The sequence below is a fragment of the Manis javanica genome, chromosome 1 (genome assembly GCF_040802235.1).
Source record: "Manis javanica isolate MJ-LG chromosome 1, MJ_LKY, whole genome shotgun sequence".
Taxonomy (NCBI): domain Eukaryota; kingdom Metazoa; phylum Chordata; class Mammalia; order Pholidota; family Manidae; genus Manis; species Manis javanica.
This window is the reverse complement of record NC_133156.1, coordinates 161,905,485-161,918,221: the sequence shown is the minus strand read 5'-3', so window position 1 is coordinate 161,918,221 and position 12,737 is coordinate 161,905,485. Positions and strand designations below refer to the sequence as shown.

Here is a 12,737-nt window from a genome sequence, read left to right as displayed (position 1 = left end):
TGTCTGTTGGCCATCTGTATTTCTTTTTTGGAGATCTGTTCAGATCCTCTGCCCATTTTTTAATTGGATTATTTGCTTTTTGTTTGTTGAGGAGCATGAGCTCTTTATGTATTTTGGATGTCAAGCCTTTATCGCATCTGTCATTTACGAAAATATTTTCCCATACTGTAGGGTACCTTTTTGTTCTATTGATGGTGTCCTTTGCTGTACAGAAGCTTTTCAGCTTGATATAGTCCCACTTGTTCATTTTTGCTTTTGTTTTCCTTGCCCGGGGAGATAAGTTCATGAAGAAGTCACTCATGTTTATGTCCAAGAGATTTTTGCCTATGTTTTTTTCTAAGAGTTTTATGGTTTCATGACTTACATTCAGGTCTTTGATCCATTTTGAATTTACTTTTGTGTATGGGGTTAGACAGTGATCCAATTTCATTCTCTTACATGTAGCTGTCTAGTTCTGCCAGCACCATCTGTTGAAGAGACTGTCATTTCCCCATTGTATGTCCATGGCTCCTTTATTGAATATTAATTGACCATATATGTTTGGGTTTATGTCTGGAGTCTCTAATCTGTTCCACTGGTCTGTGGCTCTGTTCTTGTGCCAGTACCAAATTGTCATGATTACTATGGCTTTGTAGTAGAGCTTGAAGTTGGGGAGTGAGATCCCTACCACTTTATTCTTCTTTCTTGGGATTGCTTTGGCTGTTTGCGGTCTTTGGTGTTTCCATATGAATTTTTGAACTATTTGTTGTTCGTTGAAGAATGTTGTTGGTAATTTGATAGGGATTGCATCAAATCTGTATATTGCTTTGGGCAGGATGGCCATTTTGACGATATTAATTCTTCCTAGCCGAGAGCATGGGATGAGTTTCCATTTGTTAGTGTCCCCTTTAATTTCTCTTAAGAGTATCTTGTAGTTTTCAGGGTATAGGTCTTTCACTTCTTTGGTTAGGTTTATTCCTAGGTATTTTATTCTTTTTGATGCAATGGTGAATGGAATTGTTTTCCTGATTTCTCTTTCTATTGGCTCATTGTTAGTGTATAGGAAAGCCACAGATTTCTGTGTATCCTGCAACTTTGCTGTATTCCGATATCAGTTCTAGTAGTTTTGGAGTGGAGTCTTTAAGGTTTTTTTATGTACAGTATCATGTCATCTACAAATAGTGACAGTTGAACTTCTTCGTTACTGATCTGGATTCCTTGCATTTCTGTTTTGTCTGATTGCTATGGCTAGGACCTCCAGTACTATGTTAAATAACACTGGGGAGAGTGGGCATCCCTGTCTTGTTCCCGATCTCAGAGGAAAAGCTTTCAGCTTCTCGCTGTTCAGTGTGATGTTGGCTGTGGGTTTATTGTATATGGCCTTTATTATGTTGAAGTACTTGCCGTCTATACTAATTTTCTGAGAGTTTTTATCATGAATGGATGTTGAATTTTGTCAAATGCTTTTTCAGCATCTATGGAGATGATCATGTGGTTTTTGTCTTTCTTTTTGTTGATGTGGTGGACGATGTTGATGGATTTTCGAATGTTGTGCCATCCTTGCATCCCTGGGATGAATCCCGCTTGGTTGTGGTGTATGATCCTTTTGATATATTTTTGTATTTGGTTTCCTAATATTTTATCGAGTATTTTTGCATCTACGTTTATCAGGGATATTGGTCTGTAATTTTCTTTTTTGTTGGGGTCTTTGCCTGGTTTTGGTATTAGGGTGATGTTGGCTTCATAGAATGAGTTTGGGAGTATTCCCTCCTCTTCTATTTTTTGGAAAACTTTAAGGACAATGGGTATTATGTCTTTTCTGTGTGTCTGATAAAATTCCGAGGTAAATCCATCTGGCCCAGGGGTTTTTTTCTTGGGTAGTTTTTTTGATAACTGCTTCAATTTCTTTGCTGGTAATTGGTTTGTTTAGATTTTGTGTTTCTTCCTTGGTCAGTCTTGGAAGGTTGTATTTTTCTAGGAAGTTGTCCATTTCTTCTAGGTTTTCCAGCTTGTTGGCATATAGGTTTTCATAGTAGTCTCTAATAATTCTTTGTATTTCTTTTGGGTCCGTCGTGATGTTTCCTTTCTCATTTCTGATTCTGTTGATGTATGTTGATTCTCTTTTTCTCTTAATAAGTCTGGCTAGAGGCTTGTCTATTTTGTTTATTTTCTCAAAGAACCAGCTCTTGGTTTCACTGATTTTTTCTATTGTTTTATTCTTCTCAATTTTGTTTATTTCTTCTCTTAGGGTAGGCTTGGTTATCTGTTGGCTACGTCTCACAACTCTTGCTAGGATTTTGATTGGAATTGCCTTAAACCAGAATGTTGTTTACATTCATTGTATATAGGTTTTCTTGAATTCCTTCCATCAGAATTATAATTTTTAGCATGCATGTGCTGTATGTGTTTGTTTAGATTTAAACCAAAGTATTTTATTTTTTTGAGTGTTTGTAAATGATAGGTTATTTCCTCTCAGGTTTTAAACATTTTCTTTTAGAAGTTTTAGATTTGCAGAAAAGTTGTGAAAAAAGTAGAGTACCTGTATATCTCACACGCAAGTTTCCCTTATTGAAATCATATATTAGCACAATATATGTTAGAATTAGGAAGCAGTATTGATGTATTAACTACAGTGCATACATTGTATAGACATCCTTAGTTTTTACTTAATGCCCATATAACATACCACAGTACATTTAGTAGTCATTTCTCCTTGGACTCTTCTTTTCTGTGATAGTTTCTCAGAGTTCAGCATATCACTGATGTTGACCTTGATCACCTGGCTAAGGTAATATTTGTCAGGTTTTTACATTGTAAAGTTACTCCTTTCTTCCTTTTTCCATACTGTAGTCTTTGGAAGGAAATCACTGTGTGTGCTGCCTACACTTAAGAAAGGGTAAATTGTGATCCATTTCCTTGAGGAGGATTGTCTGTATAATTTATTTAAAATTATTCTGCATGGGAGATTTGTCTTCTTCCCGTTTATTTATTCAGTCACTTACCTCTATCAGTATGGACTTGCTGATAATGTTTTAGATTTTGGTAGAGTCTAATACTATGCTAAGTCGTTGCTCCAATTAATTAACAAATCTGTTGCTCTCATTGGCTACTGAGAACTCTCAGTTGGCTTTCACACTGATCATTGTGTGGGAAGAGTAGGAGGAAAGGTTAATCACTCCCTTATGTTCTGGCATATATGATATGCAAAACATTTATCTTGTATATGTCTTGCTTCAGGTAGAATCAGCTGTTTTGCATTCTCAGTAGCACTTGATACATATTGTCAGTTTCTTGGATGTTAGTCATTCTAATAGGTGCCATCTCATTGTTTTAATATGCATTTCCCTAATGACAAATGACATTATGTATTCCCCCCCCCCCACCTTTTTTGGCCATTTGTGTATCTTTTTTGTCATGTGACTTTTAAGATCTTTATCCATACTCTGGTTTTTTCTTATAGTTGAGTTTTCAGAGTTTTTTCTGTATTTTGAATTCAAGTCCTTTAGTCAGTAGTGTTTTGCAGATATTTTCTCCTAGTATGTGGTTTGTGTTTTATTTTCTTATAAGTAGTCTTGTCAGAGATGAAGTTTTTAATTTTAATAAAGCCTAAATTGCCATTTATTTCTGTCTTTTTTTTTCTTAATCTTAAACCTTACTGCCACACTCAAGGTCAACAAATTTTGCATCTTGGTTCTTTTTTTTTTTTGCACATGGACAACCAGTTCTTCATGTACCAGATGTTGAAAGGACTATCTTTTCTCCATTGAATTGCTTTTCCTCCTTTATTATGGATCAGGTAGAGGTGTTTGTGTGGGTCTATTTCTGAGCTGTCTGTTCTGTTACATCGATCTGTATGTCTATTATTTGGCCAATACGCCACTGTCTTGATAGTAGCTTTATGGTAATTACTGTCTTGAAATTGGGTAATGAGTTCTCCAGCTTTGTTCTTCAGTATTGTGTTGACTGTTTTTGTCTTTTGCTTTTCCCTTTAAACTGTAGAGTCAGTTTGTTGATATCTATGAAATGGTTTTGATTGGGAATGCATTGAATCTGTAGATCAAGATAGAAAGAATTGACACCTTAACAGTATTAAGTCTTCCAAGTCATGAACATGGAACATCTTGCGGTTTGTTTAGATCTTGATTTCTATTTCTTGTTTGCTGAGTGTTTTTATATGAACAGGCATTTGGAGTTTTGTAAAATCCACTTTTTGTGTCAATTGATACAATCATATGATTTTTTTCATTAGCTTGTTGATGTGGTTGAAATTTTGCTTTTTCTTATGTTGAACCCAACCTTGCATTCCTGAAATAAATTTCACTTGTTCATGGTGTATAATCTTTTTTATATGTGGCTGATATGGTTTGATAGTATTAATTTAAGAATATTTGAGTACATACAAATACTCATCTGTACTTTTCTTGTAATGTCTTTGGTTTTCTTATCTGGATAATGGCTCTCTCAGTGTTCTGTTCTCTTGTGCTCTCTCTCCTTTTTTGGAAGAGTTTGTGGAAGGTTGATGCTAATTCTCAAAGTGTTTTGTAGAATTCAGTGAGGGTATCTGGACCTGGGATTTTCTTAGAGGGAAGTTTTAAAACTAGTACTCAACTTGTTATAGGTGTATTCAGAATTTTCTGCTTCTCAAATCTGTTTTAGTAGTTTGTCTTTCTAGGAATTTGTCCATTTCATCTAAGTTATCTAATTTGTTGGCATATAGTTATTTACAGTATTTCCTGTATTCAAACCTTGCATATCTGAAATAAATCATTTGGTTATGATGGATAATTCATTTTATATGTTGTTGGATTAAATTATATGTTTTGTTTTGAGGATTTTTATATCTATGCTAATAAGAGGTATTTGTAATTTTCCTTTCTTGCACTGTTTTGGTTTTGGTATTGGGGTAATGCTGGCCTCATGGAATGATTCAGGAAGACTCAATTCTATTTTCTAGAGATAGTGGAGAATTGGTATCATTTCTTCCTTAAATTTTTGCTGTAATTCACCAATGAAATTATGCAGGTCCAGTGCTTTCTTTATTTGGGAAGTTACTAATAGTCAATTTATTTACTAAATAGTGACTTTTCCAGGTATGAAATAGGGGATATTGTTATAGATGTACATTATTGCCATTGCAGGCTTTAGGTTTGTGGTTACCAAAGGTTCAAGCCATATCAAAATGGCTTCTTTACTGTCTTACTGTCTAACTTAATTTGCTTATTGAGCTATTATAAACACAGTCTGATGATTCTTTATTTCTTTCTCTTCTTATTCCTCCTCCTCCATTCTTTATATGTTAGGTGTTTTATTTTGTGCTCTTTTGTGTTTCCTTTGACTGCTTTTGTGGGTAGTTGATTTTATTTTTTGCCTTTAGTTAGTATCTGGTTGGTCTGCTTTCTTTGCTGTGATTTTATTTTCTCTGGTGGCATCTATTTAGTTTTAGAAGTGCTCCCATCTAGAGCAGTCCCTCTAAAATACCCTGTAGAGGTGGTTTGTGGGAGGCAAATTCCCTCAACTTTTGCTTGTCTGGGAATTGTTTAATCCCGCCATCATATTTAAATGATAGTCGTGCTGGATACAGTATCCTTGGTTCAAGGCCCTTCTGTTTCATTGCATTAAATGTATCATGCTATTCTCTTCTGGCCTGTAAGGTTTCTGTTGAGAAGTCTGATGATAGCCTGATGGGTTTTCCTTTGTGGGTGACCTTTTTACTCTCTCTGGCTGCCTTTAATACTCTGTCCTTGTCCTTGATCTTTGCCATTTTAATTATTATGTGTCTTGGTGTTGGGAGTTCTGTGTGCTTCCGTGGTCTGAGCGACTATTTCCTCCCCTGGTTTGGGGAAGTTTTCAGCAATTATTTCTTCAAAGACACTTTCTATCCCTTTTTCTCTCTCTTCTTCTTCTGGTCCCCTATAATGTGAATATTGATCTGTTTGGATTGATCACACAGTTCTCTTAATATTCTTTCATTCCTGGAGATCCTTTTATCTCTCTCTGTGTCAGTTTCTCTATGTTCTTGTTCTCTGATTTCTATTCAATTAATGGCCTCTTGCACCTTGTCCATTCTGCTTTTAAGTCCTTCCAGAGATTGTTTTATTTCTGTATTCTCCCTCCTAACTTCATCCTTTGGCTCTTGCATATATCTCTGCAAGTCCATCAGCATGGTTATGATCTTTATTTTGAATTCTTTTTCAGGAAGATTGGTTAAGTCTATCTCCTCAGGTTCCCTCTCAGGGGAGGATGTCTGCGTGATTCTGGTCTGGATCAAATTCTTCTGTCTTTTCATGGCAATAGAGGTAGTCAAGGGCAGTTGGCGTGTGTGTCAGCTGGGAGAACAAAGACCCTTCCCACTTGCTCCTCACCTTCCTCTCCTAGGAGAATGGCGACCCCCTAGTGACTTGTGCTGGGCAACTGTGCGCAGACGGGGTCTCTGATTCTTGCCCGGGCCACTGTGGAGGAAGCTCTGCATGGCTGCTGTGGGTGTGGCTGGTCTCAGGCTGCTGGTGGGGCCGCGCCGGAGGGGGAACAGGCGGGTGGCTGTTTATTGCCGTGAGGAGCCTCTGCCCAGGGGGTTAGGGCGCCCGGAGTTCCCCGGGGTTCCCAGCTGCTAGGCTGAGTGTGCCAGGATGCTTCCGTCCAGCTGTGAGGCTCCTGTCCCTTTAAGACTTTCAAAAAGCACTCTCTTTTCTTTGTCCCAGGGGCGCCGGCTGTGGGGACCCACTCCCAGGTTTTACTGTCCTGTTTCCCTAGTATTCAGCACACCACGCACTGTGTGACTGCGCTCCCGGAGTGGGTGACTAGGGCTGGGTATTTAGCAGTCCTGAGCTCCCTCTCCATCCCCACTCTGACTCCTCTTCTCTTGCCAGGGAGCTTGGGTAGGGGTGGTGCTCGGGTCCCACTGGGTCTTAACCCCGTCTTGAGGCGCTGGGTTCTCGCAGATGTAGATCTGCGCAGATGTAGATGTAGCCTGGTCTCTCTTTTAAGAATAGTTGTATTTGTTGTATTTTAAAAAATATATATGGTTTTGGGAGGAGATTTCCGCTGCCCTACTCATGCCACCATCTTGGATCCATCTCCTCTCTATAGATGTACATTAAAAGGATAAAAAAGAGATACTAATGAACAGCTCTTACATACATAAATAGATAGCTTAGATGGAATGAACTAATTTCTTGAAGTACAAACTATCAAAACTCACCAGAATGAAAACAGTTGGAATAGCTTTATACCTATTAAAGAAATTGAACCATAATTTAAAATGTCCTGAAAAATAAATCTTCCATCTCTAATAGTTTTACTGATATTTCTACCAAATGTTCAAAGATTTAACATGAGTTCTATATTATCATTTACAGAAAATAGAACACCCTTCCTAATCTTTTTACAAAAGTGGCATTACCCTGATACCAAAGCAGGTCAAAGACAGTGCACAAAAGAAAACTACAAATCGATATCCTCAAAGACATAGATAGCAAAAGCTCTGATGAAATGTTAGCAAATAGAGTCAAGCACCAGTAAATCTTAGCACTATATAAAAATAAATATATACTGCAACCAAGTGTAGTGAATTATGGGGATGCAGGATTGGTTCAGTATTCAGAAATCAGTCAATGTAATCCATCATATTAATAGGTTAAAAAAAAAAGGTTACAAAGTCACACCAGTTGATGGAGAAATCTTTTGACAAAATCCATCACCTGTTCATGATAAAAATGCAGCAAACTAGGAATAGAGTGAAACTTCTTCAGTTTAACAAAGAATATAAAAAATCTACAGCTAACATATTTAGAAGTGAATAACTGAATGCATTCCCTGATACTGTCAACAAGCCAAGGATGTCCACTTTTACCACTGCTGTTCAGCGTACCACTAATTAAGGCCAATGCAGTAAGAAATAAAAGGCATACAGATCAGAAAGGAACAAATAAGAGAGTTCTTACTTGCAAATGACATCAATCTGGAAATTTCAGATGCATTGTAAAACTCACTGTTTTCAACAAGGTTGTGGTACATCAGATGAGCATAAAAACATTCAGTCACACTTTGGAATGTGATGATCATGTAGAAGCTGAAATTAAAAATAGTACCTCTAATTAAAAAAACTAAATACTAGTTTTGTGAAAATTAAAAAACTGATGAAAGAAGTGAGAAACGTTCTAAATAAACGGAGAAACATACTGTGTTCGTGGATTAGAGGACTCAACATAATAAAGATATCTGCTCTCTTCAGATTCACATACAGTTAACAGAATTTCAAGTAAAATTCCAGCAAGATTCTTTTTTTGTAGATGTATACAAGGTTATCCTAAAATTTACTTGAAAAGTCAGAAATTAAGAATAGATAAAATAGTTCTAATGATGAAGAATTAAAGGGGGAAGTATCATTCCACCTGATTTCAAGTCTTATTACATAGCTGCAATAATAATGACAGTGTGTTGGTGTCAGGGAAAGAGACAGAATAGAAGACTGAGAAATAGCCCTATACAAGTATAGCTGAATGATTTTTGACAAAGGTACAAAAGCAGTTCATGTAGGGTGGATAGTCTAAAATGTTGCTGGAACAGTTGTGTACCCCTAGGCAAAATAAGATCAAATGATCTTTAATCATACATAGATTAAATGGAAAACATTAAAGTACACAGCATTTAGAGATAAGGTCTTCAGGACCTAGGGCTTGGTGAAAGAGTTCTTAGTTATGAAACCAACGTGTGGTTCCTAAAAAACTTGAGAAATGGTACCTCATGAAAATTAAAAATGTTTGCTTTGATAAATACCCTGTTAATAACGTGAATGGAAAGATAAGCTACAGGCTGGAAGAAATATATGTAAACCACATATCTGGCCAATAACTTGTGTAGAGAACATTTAAAGAGTTATCAAAACTCAACATTGACAGGAAATCAGTCTAGTCAGAAAATGGGCAAAAGATATGAATAAACATTTCACTGTTATATATGAATGGTAAGCACATAAAAAATATTTTAAGTACAGTAGCCTCTAAGGAAATGTAGATGAAGACTGATTAGATATACCACACATCTATTGGAGAGCTTAAAGTAGCCATAAAGCAAATACTAGCATAATACAAATGTCAGAAAATGGGTATCTCCATACATTGCTGGTGTGAATACTAAATGGTGAAAACCCTTTGAAAAACAGATTGGCTGTTAGAAAACTACATATACAACCTTTTTAATAGCTTCATTTTTTAAGACCATTATAACTTTTTTCTGTTTTTATGACAGAGGAATATGGCCTATGAAAACAATGACTTGAATACAATAGAAAATTGCTCTTTATTTCTATGTTTGTACTAAGTTTAAATAAAGGATTAGGGACTGTAATGGGAAATATTAATAGGAATATTATAGCTCTGATAAAGGAAAAGGTAAGTGGTTTAGGGAAAGGTACCTGCTGAAAAATACTTTTCCAGATTCCTTAAAGGTTTATTAAGGCTTTCATTGTCAGCATGGATGGGTTTTAGATTTGACTCTTAGTTTACTGAAATTGTTAAACTAGTTTGTAGTGGGTAGGTAAGAGTAGGGCTGAAAATTATGTAGAATATGGTTTAAAGTTTCAAATTAAGTCACTGATGTTTTATATATATATATATATGTCACTTAAATGTCTTATTATTATAATATGGTTGACTTTTTAGGATATTCTACTGAGTCTGGGACAGGAAGTTTAGTACATGTGGAAGGGACACATCAGAAACCAATGTAGTTAAAACTGTTAAGTCATGTTGTATATCTGATATATTTTGTAGCTGTGTTTGAATTTTTCAAGCAAATTATTTTCAGAGACTTATTTCCCATTTTCTAGGAAGGCAGTACAATTCTTATATCAGGTTTGGGTTTGAGTTCCCTGATAGCTACTTTCTAGCTGAGTGACCTTTTGTAGATTGTTTTATCATCTTTAAACTTAATTTCATAGAGTTATGAGGATTAAATGACATTTAGTATGCTTAGCAGTTGATCAGCACAATGCCTGATATATGATAAGTACTCATAAACTGTTAATCTTTCTTTACCAGCTGGAAGAAACCTTTCAGATTCAACAACATACAAATGTAGTCCTCTATACTGGTTTTCTAAAGATGGTTATTAATGAATACTTTGGGAATATAAACAATCACAAGCTATTTTGATAAGATGCAATATAGTTGAGGTATGGTGCCAAGCTTCAGTCATTAACCCCCTTCCCATTTTACTCTGCTCGCAGAAGCTGCTTAGTGTGGAATATTGGCAGAGATGCCTTTGGAGATACTGCTGGTTGATGCTGGGCCAGGTGGAGGTTTCTGTTATCTCATGAAACCTGAGGATTGTCCTTGATTCTTCCCTTGTCCTTTCTATGTACATCCAGTTGGTCACTTGCTAATTATCCCCTTAATATTTATCTGACTCACATCTTCATCTTGCCTGTCACTGCTTGCAAATCAGTTGTTCATTATTTCTCACCACAATTTCCTATAAAAGCTCCTTAACTGATCTTCCTGCTTCCTCACTAGTTGGGATTTTGCCCTGCCACTCATCCCAGAGGTAGCCTTCTAAAATGTAAGTTACGTCAACAGAGTTAAGAACCCTGACTATGGAATCATTGATTCCTGGGTTCAAAACCCATCTCTGCCTTATGTGGTCTTTGGCACATATCCTGTGCTTCAATTTCTTAATTTATTTAAAAGAAGAATAACTTCAGATCTGACCCACACTCACTGGAAAGATTGCTAAAAATACACTGCCTAGCTCCCACCCTCAGTTTCTGGTTTCCTACATCTTGGGTCAAGAAATCATAACTTACAAAAAGTTTTTCAGTGGTTCAGATACCCTCTTATGAGTCCTGAGGCATCACACACATTGCATTTAGGTTTTTGTACCCATTCTGTCTGATATTTGTACCCCCTTTGGCTAACTCCAGTGCCTCCTCTAGTACTTGGTTTTAGGCTCCTCTGTTAGCAAGCATCTGGCTTTCTTATTCTGGATTTGGTGATTTAGGAAGTCACCAGTGTAGCAACTCAATGTTCTATTATCTTCCTCAAATACACTGTCTAAAATAAAGGACAATAAAAATGTATTTCAATTCTGGCCAACTGTTTATCAAAACATAAATTCCTTTACTTCGTGGCAGTTAGCATTTTTCACTTCCTGGTTTGCTGTCTGTTTCTTCTAAGCAACTTGAGGATAGTAAATCCCATATCCTCAACTTCTTGTTATATAATATCAAAATTACATTTCTCATATAGCTAAGAGTTGCATCTTTACTTAAGTGAAGCACACGTGTAAAGCAAAGGGTCGGTATCCACGGACACATGTTGCATGAGGTCTGTTAGCTTATTGTATTACTTACTTGGATTCATTCACTTTTTCTACTTGTACGTCTCAGACTGACTGACCTTGGTTTTCTGTAGGTTTGAACTGGGACTTGGTAGGTGAGGACATTGTGGATGAAACCAGAAACAAAACCAGGAATGTAAAGAATTGTGAGCAAGTTTGTCTCTGGATTTTGTAGTGTTTTATGTTTTTTATTTAGTGAATCATTCCTAAATCATTTAGATTTGAATGTGTGGTTATGTTTCAAGCTCAAGGCATTCAAACTGCACATTGTAGTTTTCCCATTGGTAAAATGAGTTAATAGACGTGGATGAGCTCTGAAGTTCCTCCTAGCTCTAAAATTCCTGCTATTCCTAGTAAAAGTATGTACATAGGTGTCCAAATATATAGGTGTTACTGATAATAAAATAGACTCATTTTGTGTTTTAAGTTCTTTCCATTTTATAAATAACTCCATTCAGACACCCCCCAAAAAAACTTTGCTATACACAAAAGGTGTTACCTTTTCTTGATTACCTAGACTTTTTTCCTGGAAGATCTCTATAGCTTTGATTTGAATGTAATTCAAACTTACAAAAGCAGATGCAGGAAGGCTGATAAGTAGATATAATTCATGTTGTCATGAAAGAACTTGACAAAAATGATTTTTCTCAGTGGGCTGCTAGTGCATGAAGAAGGCTAAAACAATAAAAAAGTTCTTTGTAAGTGAATGTGATGGATTATTTTGTTTTTGAGTAACATTTAGGTCTTTGTTTTCATTTAAGTGCCAAGGATGACATTGATCTTGATGCCTTGGCTGCAGAAATAGAAGGAGCTGGTGCTGCCAAGGAGCAAGAATCTCAAAAGCCAAAGGGGAAGAAGAAAAAGGAGAAAAAAAGACAAGACTTTGAGTAAGTATAGTTTACATGTGTTTGATTTTTATTAGCTTTGATAATGGGTTCACTTATTAAACTAATCCAGTACCTCAAAATATATTGTAATCCTTTTGTAGTGAAGATGATATCCTGAAAGAACTGGAAGAATTGTCTTGGGAAGCTCAAGGCATCAAAGCTGACAGAGAAACCGCTGCAGTAAAGGTGAAAGCCAGATTGTTGTTACTTTCATGCATCCAAGTGCCAGTTTTAGGAAATTGCTTCTGGAGACTTTTGAGCAATGTATATATGTTTGTTAAGTTTGTATAAATTCTGATGCCAAAGGGGGGAAACAATTTTGGGGAATCTAAAGATACTTTGTGACATACTACCTGTTTGTGAAATTTGTACATTTGAAGATATAACATTTCCTACCTCTCCCTCCAATTTATTATTATTATTATTGTTGTTTTTCATTCTTTGAATTTGGATAAGCCTCAGAGTAATGGGAAAGTGATAGATATTTTTTCTTCATTTCAGTTTTCCCCTTAGGCTTTGTATGCCATTTGAAGAAGG

The 12,737-nt window shown here is 36.2% G+C and overlaps 1 protein-coding gene across 1 annotated transcript in view; it reads left to right on the top strand.

Moving 5' to 3' along the window:
* The window catches only part of EIF5B (eukaryotic translation initiation factor 5B), a 91,233-nt gene that overhangs the window by 20,212 nt on the left and 58,284 nt on the right, over positions 1-12,737 (top strand). The window contains exons 2-3 of the mRNA XM_073239835.1: positions 12,075-12,200; positions 12,302-12,386. Of these exons, the coding sequence (XP_073095936.1) occupies positions 12,075-12,200; positions 12,302-12,386 (211 nt within the window). The remainder of the gene's footprint in view (positions 1-12,074; positions 12,201-12,301; positions 12,387-12,737) is intronic.